This window comes from Gopherus evgoodei, chromosome 12 (genome assembly GCF_007399415.2).
Source record: "Gopherus evgoodei ecotype Sinaloan lineage chromosome 12, rGopEvg1_v1.p, whole genome shotgun sequence".
Taxonomy (NCBI): domain Eukaryota; kingdom Metazoa; phylum Chordata; order Testudines; family Testudinidae; genus Gopherus; species Gopherus evgoodei.
This window is the reverse complement of record NC_044333.1, coordinates 19,181,777-19,196,975: the sequence shown is the minus strand read 5'-3', so window position 1 is coordinate 19,196,975 and position 15,199 is coordinate 19,181,777. Positions and strand designations below refer to the sequence as shown.

The following is a 15,199-nucleotide window of genomic DNA, read 5'->3' as shown; positions in this document are numbered from 1 at the left end:
TATCTGTAACTTCTGTCAGTGCAGACCCTGTTAACTATGTAATGAGTCACTACATAAAAATTGTGACATTACCTAGGGTATAATCTGGACTGTTAAACAGCTGTCTTCTCAGTTCTCCAACCTGAGTGCCTTTTATACTACTTTGCTAGGAGAGCAATCACTCAGGCCATGGCTACACTCACACTTTACAGCGCTGCAACTTTCGTGCTCAGGGGTGTGAAAAAACACCCCCCTGAGCGCTGCAAGATACAGCGCTGTAAAGTGTCACTGTAATCAGGGCAGCAGCGCTGGGAGCGGGGCTCCCAGCGCTGCACGCTACACCCTTAAAGGATGTGGTTTACATGCAGCACTGGGAGAGCTCTCTCCCAGCGCTGCCGCTCTGACTACACTCACACTTCAAAGCGCTGCCTCGGCAGCGCTCCCGCAGCGCTCCCCTCAGGGCCTACTCTCACACAGCCTTCAGCATGTATATTACTCCCAGCTTTACTGTATGAGTGCTTTGGCCAGCCACCCTTGAATTCCATTGCAAAGCAACACCATCAAATTCCCAGTCCCAGACTTTCCCCCAGAAATGTGCATTTTGGTATTGCCCAGCCCTCTCCTGGACAATACAAGCTCATATAAAGTCCATTATTTATAAATAGAAAGTGATAGGCACAAATCCTGTTACCTCAAAATTGAAGTTTCCCAAACACTTCAGTTTGAGCTCACTGGTTTAAATAAAACAAGTTTATTAACTATAGAAAGATTTTAAGTGATTACAATTAATGAGTCCTAAAAGTCAGAATTGGTTACAAAGAAATAAAAGGTGAAATGTAATTAACCCCTAATTTAACAAGCTAAGTGATTTCAAAGCAAAAGTATCTCTCACCGCATATTTTAGCAGTCTTATTGGCTGAATTCCTTTCTGCCAGGATCGCTCCCCAATCCAGTGATGATTCCTTTCTCCTTGCGATGCCGTGCATAGAGATGAAGGAAGAGATCTTTTGGGGGCATTTGTTCCCTTTCCTTATAGTCCTCTTTTTGTCTTTGAAAATCATCTCCAGTTGAGGTTCAGGAGACAGCACATCTGTGGGGAATGGGAACCTCCAGTTGTTTCTTTACCAAAATGTAGATTTCTCACTGTCTTGTCTCTGAGGAACTGATTTGTGCCTGCTTTTCTAAACTTGGAACATGTCTCAGCAATGTCTTACAGTAGAATTTTATAACTATGTACAATGTTGCCACACATATTTTACCAGGACAATAATGATCAGCAAATGATGAGTTTTCAAATGATACTTCACAAGACATACTTTACACAACATTTATCATAGTCTTCTAAAACTGATGAATATTGGGATGCAGACTGTCACAGAAATATGTAAGTACCATAGAACACGTCATATGTCTCAAATGCTGTCCAATATTCTATAAAAAGAACAAATATTTCTACTATAGGAGTTTCAAAGTTTGTATTGAAGTTATGTTAAAATAAACAATAAATAAAACTAGATCACTCATGCATTCTGACTTCATATTTTTGTGTCATTTTATTCTCTTGCTCTGAGCCAACAGTGTAAAAATTGGCAGCAAAATTTGCAAATACCTTAAGATTTTATTAAAAATAACTCCTAAATTTTTGGGGGGTGAAATTAGTACTTACTAGCAGAAGTCAGAGCCATAGTCCTGGTCAACATACAATTTTAAACCATCCAGATTAGCATAGGTTATTATTTCTTATTAGTTGCCTCTAAAGTGTTTGCTAATTTGTTATTTTTAAAAGCTATGTTTATTATTTTTATTTTAAATTGAATGAGCCCATAAGAGAGGAACACTTGAGACACATCTCAATATAGCATCATATCACTTCTGTTAATTTTTTTTGGTGGTAATTAGTGTTCTTTTGGACTGAATGAAAGTTCAAACTATGTAGTAAGTCATGGTGAAAATGATGGGCCATTATGAAAGGTTATAGTCTTTAAATGAGGGGTGGAAAAATTTGAAAGAAAGAAAAAGCTGTCAAGCAACATTTAAGGACCTTGCATAAAGCTTAACAGAAACTCAGTAAGAGTTTAAAGTTATGCATAGGAAACCCTCTTGAGGATTCAGGGGTTTTTTTTAATAGATTTTCTATGGCCAAAATAAAACGGCTAAAGTCCCTAGCCATTTCCCTTAGTGAAACTCAAGACTTAAAACACTAAAGCAAACTATGTAAACAGGGTAGCTGCCACTAAGATGCCACTAAAATTATTAGTACTTACCACACTTTTCCTCAACTCAGGGAGGTACTCCCACGAACTCTGAAATTCCAATCTGAAACCCCTTCTGAGGTTGAACCTACATTCACACTACTCTGTTTTTTTGGGGCCTTCTCCACAGGGCAGCATGGTGTAGGATACAAAAGGAATTGTACACAATATCACCACAGTGGGCAAAAATTAATTTCTGATTAATTTCTAATTAATTTTCTAATTTAAATTATTTAAATACAAGTTTATTTTTAAAACTAAACTGATTGTCAATTTCCTATTTAATTATGTAGGTTGAGGCCTAATTTTACTATAATCTATTAAAATAAAATAATATTAAACAATACATGTGTTCTACCAAAGTTTTAAAGAAAGTTATTTGGCTGAACTAAAGAAACTGTGACTAAGTACCTGGAACTAGAGGTTGTTGACATGCTAAACCAGTTTTTGACAAAAGTAACCACTTCTGCTCATGCAGAGAAAAATGTATTCCTTTCAGTTTATTGAACTAGTTCTGTTCACCAACTAGTTTATTCAGAGTTGAGAAACCAGTTTGGAGTTCAAAAAACAGGAAAGCTTGGTTTCCTCTTCAATCTATGAATGAAAATAAGATACACTAATTGTAAAATCTTGAAGGACATGTTCATCCAAAACAATCACTTCAACTCACTAACTACAGATAATAGTTCCTTTGTTCAGTAAATCAGTTTTAAAAGTACAACATGTTTTGATGAACTTCTTGATATTTATGTATCCAGCACACTTAAGGTAGTTTTACTTAAAAGCATTTAATATTTTTATCAGTTTGTACATTTTTAGTTTAATTTGAATTTTCATCCAAATAGAGCTTGACAGAAATCACAAGTAAAAATATTAATCCTCATCTAGTAAATGAGAAATGACTCACTCACCATAATAAAAAAGTAAAAATTAAAATTCTGAATAAATATAAGTTAAGCTTTATAGTTGCATAAATGTGTATAGATATAGCTTATCCTCCCAAGTAGCAAAAAGAAACCATAAAGGTGATGTTAAGTTAGAAATCAACATGTTTTAATGGTTGTCAGCCAGTGAGAAATCAGCCTTTCTTTAGGAAAATAATCAGAAGTACAAATGCAAAACAAGATTAAAATTGATTACTTATATCAGGGTTTCCTGGTTGCTGATTTAAATCAGGATTTAAATTGGTGATTTAAATCAATCAATACACTCTACACATCATAGTGCTGAACTTGTGCTTGTGAAATCAGCAATGTTATAGCTTTTTGTTAATTGTTGAGTTACTTTTGAATACAAATCTGTTCTAAGAACTTAAAATAGTTTCTTAAATCTGCTATTTTAATACAAGTATGAGACCCTAGCCACATATTCAGGGTGGCTAGCCCATTTTGCTGCTCGCTGAGCTGCGGCTGTATTCCAGTTTAAGGGAGCTAGTTCAATGAGAGCTACTGAGAGTATGTCCCCTTGATTTAGGAATCACACTTCCACCTCGACATGTAGCCATACCATAACTAAGGTGATCAGATGTCCCTGTTTTTATAGGGACAGTCCTGATTTTGAGGTCTTTTTCATATATAGGCTCCTATTATCCCCCCACCCTCTGTCCCGATTATTCACACTTGCTGTCTGGTCACCCTAACTGTAACTCTAGTTGTTTTGCTGTACTACTGGATATAATGATGCCAATAGTTACTAGAATGAATGGTCTTAGTGTATTTTCATAACATAAATGACATTGATTTATTTAAACATTTAAATACTTTTAGGGAGCTATCCTGAACTGTCTTATAAATTTAATTATTTATCACTTCTAATTAAATATGTGATCAACCGTAATCATAGACACACTGTTTATTTAAAGGTGTATGCTATCAGGAAATAGCTATAAAAATGCCTGTTTTTTTCAAATCAAGTCATGATTGTGCAGTTCACTGCTGAAATTTTAAGTTTAATCATTCATTGGTAGTGCACAGTAAACAAAGATACGTCAGCTTGAAAAGGAGGGATGATACTCTATTAAAGCATGTGAAACACCTTGAAACAAAATTTCTGGTTCATGTGTGATCAGTCTATATGTTATTGTTTTGTAGATTCATTGCTTTTGTCTTCCCTGTGGAGTGGATGACCATTCAATTTACTTTTAACAGTTGGCAATGGCAAATCTGTGCTGCTGTTTACCATTCATCTACTTCAGGCTCTACTTGTACTGCAGCCAGTCTTCTGTTTCAGCTGAAAATGTATTATTGAATTTAATCAATTCTAGAATGAGCTACTAGCAAAATGATTTGTCAAATAATACTCAGTGACTAACGGATATTATACAGTGTGATACTAATTTTTAAACCTAAAATTAAAATAAATCTAAAATTTGGTTAATTTCTAACATAGCAATGTATAGAGGTTGGTCTACATTGAGAAACATGGTGGCACATTCAAAAAGTATCTTTGTGTTGTGTTTTGTTAAGGAATAGGTTATTTTATAAGTGCCATGACCAAAGAAATTAAACCAAATCATGAGTCTTTTAATTATTCACCAGATTTTTGAATCTTCACAATTCAGTGGGATTAAACATTAAAACACACTAAATATTACTTTTTCTTTTTTTTCTAAATCCCTTGTTGAAGCTTGAAAATAACAATTACATACTTTGTATGTGCTGCAATACCCAGAAATGTTAGGATGAGTGTAGTAGTTGCAGACATTCTTTAATTTTACTTTTATGGATATAAATAAAACAGTTAACTCACACGATTAAATAAAAAAAAAAAGTAATTGCGATTAAAAAAAATTAATCACGATTAATTGCAGTTTTAATTGCACTGTTAAACAATAGAATACCAGTTGAAATTTATTAAATTTTTGGATGTTTTTATACCTTTTCAAATATATTGATTTGCATTACAACACGGAATACAAAGTGTACAGTGCTCACTTTATTATTTTTTATTACAAATATTTGTACTGTAAAAATGATAAATAGTATTTTTCAATTCACCTCATACAAGTACTGTAGTTTGGGTTGCCAACTGTCTAATCACACAAACACAAACACCCTTGCCCCTCCCCCTTCCCTACCCCTTAATCTCTCGCTTTCCCCCACCTTCACTCACTTTCACTGGGCTGGGGCAGAGGTTTGTGGTTCGGGGGGTGGGTGCGGGGTTGGGAGTGTGGGAGAGGGCTCTGGGCTGAGCTTGGGGCAGGGTGCAGGGGGGTGCTGGGTTCAAACTCTAGGAGGGAGATTGGGTGATGGAGGGGGCTCAGCACTGGGGTGAGGGGATGCGGAGTGTAGGCTCTGGGAGGGAGTTTGGCTGTGGGATGGGCTCAGGGCTGTGGAGATGCTGGCCAGAGTGGTCACTTTTGGAATTGTGGGTTATCCTCCAGAGGCCAAAAGATGTTTACACAGGTAGAATGCCTCTCATGAATGTCGTTTTCTGAGTTTCACCGCAAAAAGTCATTAACCAGTGTAGACGCTCCCACGGTTTTAGTGCAAAAAAGGGACATTTTGCGCTTTAAATGGCAAGTGTAGACGTAGACTTAGTGCACAGTGATCAGTGTGTATACAAGAAAAATGCCTGAATAATTCGAAATTGTTTCCATTGGGCAAAGACGATTTTTTTACCTCTGTCCTTGAAACCTTTTGGGGACAAATCAAAATACTGTAAACTCATTTAAATTACATTTTAAAAAATGCAGTGCCCATGCAAGCAAATTCAGACTATTGGAGTGGCTCGCATTGAGATGCTTCTAATGTAAATAGGCTGTGATATAACTATAAACTTATTTTTAATCAGAACTTGCTTTGAATACTGATTTTGAAGAAATATTAGCGTAGGAGAGAAAGATAAAAGTCATGGCATATATGGGGAGAAGAGAGAGAATGGGAAATTACCTTGGTTTTTGGATCTCTGGTTGGTTTGTTGTTTTTTCTCTTGTTTTTATTTCCATTGTGTAGTTCTCTTAAAGGTTGTCAGCACTTTATTCCAAACTTTTTTTTCCCTTTAAGCTTAACTTAGGCTTGGAGGAAATTGAAATCTTAAAGATTTGTTTTTCTTTTGCAGTCAAGTCAACGGTGTTGCTTTATCAAAGTCCAACAACTGGTCTCTTTCCCACAAAAACGTTTGGTGACAATCAGAAGGCAAAGGTGCAAGACAGTCTTTACTGTGCTGCATGTGCTTGGGCATTAGCACTTGCATATAGGTAAACTGTTTTTCTTCTGATTGTAAAGACTGTTAATAATTATCCCATGTTTTGATTTTATGGTGTTGAATACCATAGAAGCATTTAACCGAGAGACATCCTTTATCAGAAATAGTTTTGTAAACCTATGGAAATGCAAAAGGTATAAGAAGCATGGTATAAATGTGCATATTGCCAGTTTTATAACTGTCACTTGACTTTCGTAATTTAGAAAACTGATTGATTGATTTTATTGAGCATAACCTTTTAAGATGTTTTGTCTTCACGTAAGCACCTCTTCTAAATTTTCACTGTCACTGGTGTTTTGAGGCAGTATGATTAAGGTATGTTGTCCAAAAATTCTTATGGTAGCGAAGAATATTCAAAGAAGTACTACTTCCTGAGTGAGTGGAACGTGTGATGATAAATAAAGATAACAAGAGGCTTGAGAATGGTGGCAGCTGGAAGCAATTAGATTGAGTCCTAGAAGACAAACTGAGATTTGAAAAATAACAGGAATGATTCTTGATAGGAAAGAAGCCAAAGAGTATTTTAGTAATCCAGCCATAAAGCACCAATTTTGTTAAAGGGTGGAGTGTGAATTCATTTTCCACCTCTCAAATTCGGGCTTGTTTATACTAGTTTCTTAACTCAAGTAATTGCCAGCACCATTATAGGGTCTAAACTAGACACACCCTGAATATGTTTTGGGTTACAGATGTTATTGGTTATAGGTTTAGTGTAATTGGCAGTCTATTATCCTGAGATACGAAACTCTAATGTACACTTACATGAAGGGTAAATCTGCTTAGGTGAAAAAGGATGTCTTTTTATTGCAGCCCTGTTTTCATAGTTTAAGAAATTATTTTCTAGGACTATTCTACAGTTTTTACTAGCATAACTATGTCAGTAAGTAGTGTGATTTTTGCCATCATAGTTTTGCTGAAACTCTAGTATAGGCACAGTAATATCAATATAAATTTGCCTTTACTGGCATAGCTTATTTTGGTTCATAAAACAGAAGGAGCTCTACCAGTAGAAGTACTTTTTATATACCTGTATAAATGTGTCACATTAATGAGTTTTTGCCACCTGAACTATAACAGTACTGCTAAAATTTCAAAACTTGTTAAAATGTAGACAGGCCATTAGGTTACAGGGCAGAGAGAACCTTTAAGAGAAAACGTTGATATGTTGAAAGTGATAACGGCATTGAAGCAAAACATGACTTTTTTTGCAGTATGAATCTTTTCCCCTACTATTTTTGAAGATAAAATTAAAATGCAGTTCTAATCTGAAAAGTGAGTTTAGGAAATTAGGTAGTAGGGCTCCACATTTGTCTTGACTCCAGCTTAGACTTTATCAATTTAACTTGATTTTTTTTTTCTATAAGTCCTGTTAATTCAACCTGGTTACCTGGAAGATAAACTGGGTTCTTTCCTTCTCAGACATAAACACTGATACGTTTTGCAGGCCAAATTTTTGCCTTCAGTTATACCAGTGCACGTCTACTGTGTACCTGTTGTATATTTGTAACTAGAGGCAGAATGTGACCCAATAATTGGAACGTAGTTTTGATTATGAATGAGAGAATAAAAACCTTGTTCTTCAAGTAATGTCCCTGTGGGTTCTCCACTGTAGGTGTATGTGCACCCCTGCACCTCTAATTGGAGATTTTTGGTAGCAGTGTCCGTTGAGCCTGTACATGTGCTCTCTCCCCCATGGTCTGCCTCGAGGCTATTTTAACGCTGGGCTAGCGAACCCTGCTCACTTCCTTCTCAACAGTCTTTGGCCTGGAACAGAGTGAGCAGTCATCCCTTCTTTATCTGTGTCATTCGCATAAGTAGTAGTAGTTTTTTTTATTTGTTCTCCTTAATAGTTAGTGTTTCCTTACTTTCTTTTTTAATCCCAAAGGAGTTAAAAAAATAAATAAAAAGGTTAAAGAGCTTTAGTTTCCTGTCCTATCTGGGGGCATACCCCCCTGCCATCCCCCCAGGCGTTTAGTAGACTTAAAGTTTTTTTTCAGTTTAAAAAAGGAAAAGGTGGTGATTTTAAGAATTGTCTGGATCTTACTAAGAGGATGGCATATGAGCTGCAGATTCCCCAACAGGAGATGGCAGATACACATCACAAGTTGGTGGATATTCTGCACACCTCATCCAGAATTGCCCTCCCAATTAATAAAGCAATTCTAGATCCTACCAAAGTAATCTGGCAGACACCAGCCTCCATCACACCACCAGCAGCAGAGCCTAAATTAAAAGGCAGACTTTGTTCAACAGCCGCAACCCAACTCCATCATAATGAATGTGGTTAATGCACGAAGCAAGCAGCATAATGCCAAGTCAACCCCATACGGTTGGGCTTGACAGGATGGCATATTTGTCGTCGACATTACCATTCAGAGTCACAAATTACCAAACTGTCATGGCCAAATACAATTTTATTAATTATGGGAAACTCAGTGCATTTCTAGAACATTTACTGGAGACACAAAAAAACCAGTTTCAGATCATTCTTAGGCCTGGTCTACACTACAAGTTTATCTCGAATTTAGCAGCATTAAACCAAATTAACCCTGCACCCGTCCACACAATGAAACCCTTTATTTTGATATAAAGAGCTCTTAATATCGATATCTGTACTCCACTCCGACGAGGGGAGTAGCGCTGAAATCGGTATTGCCATTTTGAATTAAGGTTAGTGTCTCTGCAATTTGACGGTATTGGCCTCTGGGAGCTATCCCACAGTGCGCCATTGTGACTGCTCTGGAAAGCAATCTGAACTCTGATGCACTGGCCAAGTAGACAGGAAAAGCCCCATGAACTTTTGCATTTCATTTCCTGTTTGCCCAGCATGGAGAGCTGATCAGCACAGGTGACTGTGCAGTCCCAGAATCAAAACAGAACTCCAGCATGGACCGTACAGGAGATACTGAATCTGATCTCTGTTCTATCAGAACTCCGTTCCAAAAGACAAAATGCAAAACATTTGAAAAAATCTCCAAGGCCATGATGGTCAGAGACCACAACAGGGATTCAACACAGTGCTGCGTGAAACTTAAGGAGCTGAGACAAGCGTACCAGAAAGCCAAAGAATCAAATGGACGCTCGCGGAGGGAGGGGCGACTGACGACTGTAGCGATCCCACAGTTCCTGCACTCTCCGAAAACCATTTGAATTCTTGGCTAGGCTCCCAAAGCCTGAAGGGTCAAAAACATTGTCACAGGTGGTTCAGGGTATATGTTGTCAGCCCCTCCCTCTTCCCTTTACTTGCCTTGTGGACGGCAGATGGTACAGTAGGACTGGTATTTGTCATCGTCGTCCTGTGAGTGCTCCTGGCTGACCTCAGTGAGGTCGGCTGTGGGTGCCTGGGCAAAAATGGGAATGACTCCAGGTCATTCTCTTCTTTAAGCTTTGTCTAATAGAGATTCACTCCTGCCTGGAGTATCATGGCAGCTGGAGGCTGCCCTCCCCTCCCCCCTTTGATCACTGCTTGCAGAGGCAATAAAGTTAGTGTTGTTTCTTATTCATGCCTTCTTTACTACTTCATCACACAAATGGGGGGATAACTGCCACGGTAGCCCAGGAGGGGTGGGGGAGGAGGGAAGCAACGGGTAGTGTTTTTGCAGGGGCACCCCGTAGAATGGCATGCAGCTCATCATTTCTGCAGAATGTCTGGGGCTCTGACCCAGCGCAGCCATTTGGCTCTCTGGTTCTTTAGTAGGCTTGCCTGATATTCTAGGCAGGACTGACTCTCCATTAGACAAAACTTAAAGAAGAGAATGACCTGGGGAGTCATTCCCATTTTTGTCCAAGCGCCCCCAACCGACCTCACCGAGGCCGGCCAGTAGCACCCATGACAGCAGCAGATGGTACAATATGACTGGTAACCGTCATTGTCAACTTGCAAAGCAACAGACGGTACAGTAGAGCTGGTAACCGTCTTTCTTAACTGGCAAAAGGCAAGGGGATGCTGCTGTGTAGCACTGTAGTACCGCGTCTGTCAGCAGCATCCAGTAGACATACGGTGACAGTGAAAAAAAGCTGAATGGGCTCCACGGTTGTCGTGCTACAGTGTCTGCCTCGGCAATCCAGGGAAAAGGGCGCAAAATGATTGTCTGCTGTTGCTTTCACGGAGGGAGGATTGACCAACGACATTTACCCGGAATCATCTGCGACACTGTTTTTGCCCCATCATGCTTTGGGATCTCAACCCAGAAGCCCAATGGGCGGGGGAGACTGTGGGAACTGTGGGATAGCTATGGGATAGCTACTCACAGTGCAAAGCTCCGGAAATCGACACTAGCCTCGGTTCATGGGCGCACACTGCCAAATTAATGTGCTTAGTGTGGCCGTGTGCACTCGACTTTATACAATGTTTCCAAAAATCGGTTTCTGTAAAATCGGAATAATCTCGTAGTGTAGACATACCCTTAGAGACCATTCTCAGTTAATTGCCAGACTGGTGCTAGAAACAGCACTGGATGTAGCTGATGAAACCTAAATTATATGAGTTCCGGAGGCTTCAACAAGTCTCCTGGTGGATGGATTTTGATCTGTTTCAACCTATCAGTTCATGCAGACTCAGTCAAAAATAAATAAGCTATAAAAAAAAAGTCTACTTTTGATGTATCTTTTTATTGTCACTCCTTTTACCTGACTTTTTGAAATGAGGTTTCGGGCTGAATAGCTTTGTAAAATTCCAGTTCCCTAACTTTTATAAGTATAGCTTCTTTTCTAAATTTCTGTTTGGAGTATAACCCCAAAACCTGTGACAATCATAATAAAAAATTTTAACACTTTTTTTTTGTTCCCATAATATTATGTAAACAGCTTTTTAAATTTCACTTACCAAGAACATCGAGAGTATCTTGTGAGCTCCCTGTTTCACTAACCTATATAAATGGTCATCACAACACATTGATTGCAGTAACTTTTTTTCACTATATTTTTTGCTATGTAACTCTTTGCTGGGGCGCTCCTCCGAACAAGGGGACATTGGATTTCACACAGAAGGGCTTATTTCACAGTCCACCTTGCATTTTTCAGAGCTGTTAAATTGGTAGGGCCCTAGCTATAATCATTGCCTGAATGAACTCCTTTCCAAATTTTACCCAAATCTTAGGTCTTCTGTTCCTTATACCCTTCCTTCCCAGCCCCAACTCGTTTGAACAGTAGCCTAGGAAAGTGAGCAGCACTTTTCACTGGAGTTAATTTATAGTATGATTTGAAGAATAATGGGAGCTATATTGCTCCCATCATTATTTACTGGTAAACTCCCTGCAATTCATGCTAATGTGGTACTTTTTCTTAAAACATTACTTCTACATGTTTAGTATTCCACATTCTTTTTCAAACAGACAATGCTAAGCAAGATGGTGCTAGTTCAACTGCACTGTATTTATGAGAAGGGAAGAATGAGTTGAGAATAATAAAAAATTTAGTCCCTACTGACAGCCCAGCGTCACACCGTAAGAAGATAATCATTTTTGTCAGCACAATTCAATTATATTTTTAGTTGAAGAGCTAATTATAATTCATTATAATAGCGAGAATTTTTGTTCAAGTGCAGATGATCTATTATATAGATAAAAATGTGAGTTAGATTTTACCCTTCCTTAATCTATATTATTTATTGGTCAAAATTGTATATCTCTATCTCTGTGGTTTTACTTGAAAGATGGATTTAAAATTGTTTTGACTCCTCAAAACTTCTTTTTTGCTTTCATAACAGTTCATGTTACAGACATACCTTTGCATAGCCTTATTTTTTTATGACTACTCCCTAATTAGTCATGGTGGCTGCAAAAGAAGATAAAATTTTCTTGACCAGTGTAGCATCAGTTCGTATAAATCTTTCGCCTTTTACCTTAGGATTTTATTTTAATTGGCAGCTGAAATGGTTGCCCTTAAAATGTTTTATGTTTAATTTCACTCTTATGCTTGAAACATATTATGAAAGGCTAGCAATAAATGTAGTAATTGAGAGCATTAAAATTTTGAAAGGGAGCCATGATTTGAAAAGCATGGTTGTTGCCCCTATTATCCATTTGTATTGAAGGAATTCCTTGCATATTCCTTTTCATTTAACCCCTCCCCTTTGTGGTTGAAGCAGAACTGTTTGGAAGAATGGAAGAAACAGAGATGTTGGAAAGGAAGGATTGATAGGGGAGTGCTGAACACCTGATGTTTACAGTAGCTGACGGACAAACTAAGGCTGGTGAGAAAAGGAGTGATGCAGATCTTGCAGGAGTGATGTAAAGTCTTTGCATCCTGATATCTGGAGACATACAGCATGATATATGGGATTTATTTTGTATTATGTATCAGAGGGGTAGCCATGTTAGTCTGTATCCACAAAAACAACAAGGAGTTTGGTGGCACCTTAAAGACTAACAGATTTATTTGAGCATAAGCTTTCGTGGGTATAAAAAAACCCACTTCTTCAGATGCATGGAGTGAAAATTACAGATACAAGCATAAATATAAATTGGCATTTGAAGAGAAGGGAGTTACCTTAAAAGTGGAGAACCAATGTTGAAGGCCAATTTAGTCAGGGTGAATGTAGTCCACTCCCAATAATTGATGAGGAGGTGTCAATACCTGGAGAGGGAAAATTGCTTTTGTAGTGAGCCAGCTACTCTCAGTCCCTATTCAAGCCCAAATTGTTGGTGGTACGTTTGCAAATGAATTTTAGCTCAGCAGTTTCTCTTTGAAGTCTGTTTTTGAGTTTTTTTTTGTTGTTGAAGGATGGATACTTTTAAATCTCTTATTGTGTGTCCAGGGAGACTGAAGTGTTCTACTACTGGCTTTTGTATGTTACCATTCTTGATGTCGGATTTGTGTCCATTTATCCTTTTACGTAGAGACTGTCCAGTTTGGCCAATGTTCATGGAAGAAGGGCATTGCTGGCACCTGATGGCATATATCACAGTAGTAGATGTGAAAGGGAATGAGCCTCTGCTGGTGTGGTTGGGTCCTTTGATGGTGTCGCTAGAGTGGATATGGGGACAGAGGCAGCAATGGGGTTTGTTATAGGGATTGGTTCCTGGGTTAGTGTTTCTGTGGAGTGGTGTGTAGTTCCTGTGAGTATTTGCTTCAGCTTCGCAGGCTGTCTGTAAGTGAGGATTGGCCTGGCTCCCAAGGCTTGTGAGAGTTGGGGGTTGTTTTCCTGGATAGATCGTAGCTCGTTGATGGTGCACTGGAAAGGTTTTAGCTGGGGGGCTGTATGTGATGGTCAGTGATGTTCTGTTGTTTTCCTTGTTGGGCCTGTCCTGTAGTAGGTGATTTCTGGATACCCGTCTCGCTCTGTCAGTCTGTTTCCTCACTTCCCCAAGTGGGTATTGTAGTTTTAAGAATGCTTGACAGAGATCTTGTAGGTGTTTATCTGAGGGATTGGAGCAAATGAGGTTGTATCTTAAGGCTTGGCTGTAGACAACGGATCGTGTGATGTATCCTGGATGGAAGCTGGAGGCATGTAGGTAAGTATAGTGGTTAGTAGGTTTCGGATATAAGGTGGTGTTTATGTGACCATCACTTATTGCACTGTAGTGTCCAGGAAGTGGGTCTCTTGTATGAACTCATCCATGCTGAGGTTGATGGTGGGATGGAAATTGCTGAAATCCAGGTGGAATTCTTCAAGGGCCTTCAAGTGGTAAATTGTGTTCCCGTAGTGCAATTACACTTCTTCTGTGAGAACAGAGTTCCTTCCAGCCCTTTAATTGCACGACCAGTTTAGTGTGGTTGGACATTCTTTGCTCTCAAGAGGCCCAGGACTTAGTCAAAATAGATGCTATAAGCCAGAACTCAGTTGCAGTGTGGGGAAGATGGCACAGTTCTTGCATTGATGTTACTATCCTTGGTTCTCCACAATGTTGTTGACTTATATTTATTTAGAACATTTTGGGAAAAATAAGAAAAAAAATTGGAGTAAAAATAAATAATCCAGGAACTTGAGTTAAGAGCTTTAATAGCACTCTGCACTCACCCACTTACTGTGTTATACAGGCAAATTTGTAGTCCACAATTCTTTTTGCTAAGGCACAGCATAAACTGAAAAATGTGGATTGTATCATGGAAAAAATGACAGGACTCTAAATGTATTAACGTTAATGGGTGTCGCTATAATATAGTGTTTAACTATGTAGTTAAAGACGTAATTATCAAAAGCATTACTACCTTTAACTTTTTTCCTAATGCATTTGCAGTTTGTTTCATGGGTTATTTCTCTCACTCAGGCGCATTGATGATGACAAGGGAAGGACACATGAGCTGGAACATTCTGCCATAAAATGTATGCGAGGAATTCTCTACTGCTGTATGCGCCAGGCTGATAAGGTAAAAACACTGCAGTGTGGACACAAGCAGTCACTTAATTCTAAAAGATTAATTTAACTATAAGCAATAACATATTCCAAATACAGATAAAATTAAAAAGGCAACATAATACTACAGTGCAGTCCAGCTAAGAAAGGACTGCTCTGATTTTCTGGGCCTAGCCATGTGAAAATGCGAAAGGTCAGAAAAACTTCACCATGTGTATAAATGATGGAATATATTTCAAAATTACATTTTTCAAATTACTATTCAAATTTGAGTCTATGACTGGCAGCCATCTAACTAAGATGTTGATAGTTTGTGATATAGTCAGTCTAGTGGTCCTATCAATCATAACAATGAGTAATGAGTAATGTTTTCAGCATTTATGACCTGATATTCAGAACGGCTGAATACCAGCAATTCCCATAGAAATCAGTGGGAAATGAGAGTGCTCAGAACATTTCAAAATC

General features: G+C 38.4%; 1 protein-coding gene across 6 annotated transcripts in view; it reads left to right on the top strand.

The window, feature by feature from the left end:
* Window positions 1-15,199, top strand: part of PHKB (phosphorylase kinase regulatory subunit beta) — a 206,971-nt gene that overhangs the window by 20,818 nt on the left and 170,954 nt on the right. For all 6 annotated transcript variants that reach the window (XM_030581825.1, XM_030581823.1, XM_030581826.1 and 3 more), the window contains 2 exons: window positions 6,291-6,429; window positions 14,648-14,747. In XM_030581825.1, coding sequence (XP_030437685.1) covers window positions 6,291-6,429; window positions 14,648-14,747 — 239 coding nt within the window. The remainder of the gene's footprint in view (window positions 1-6,290; window positions 6,430-14,647; window positions 14,748-15,199) is intronic.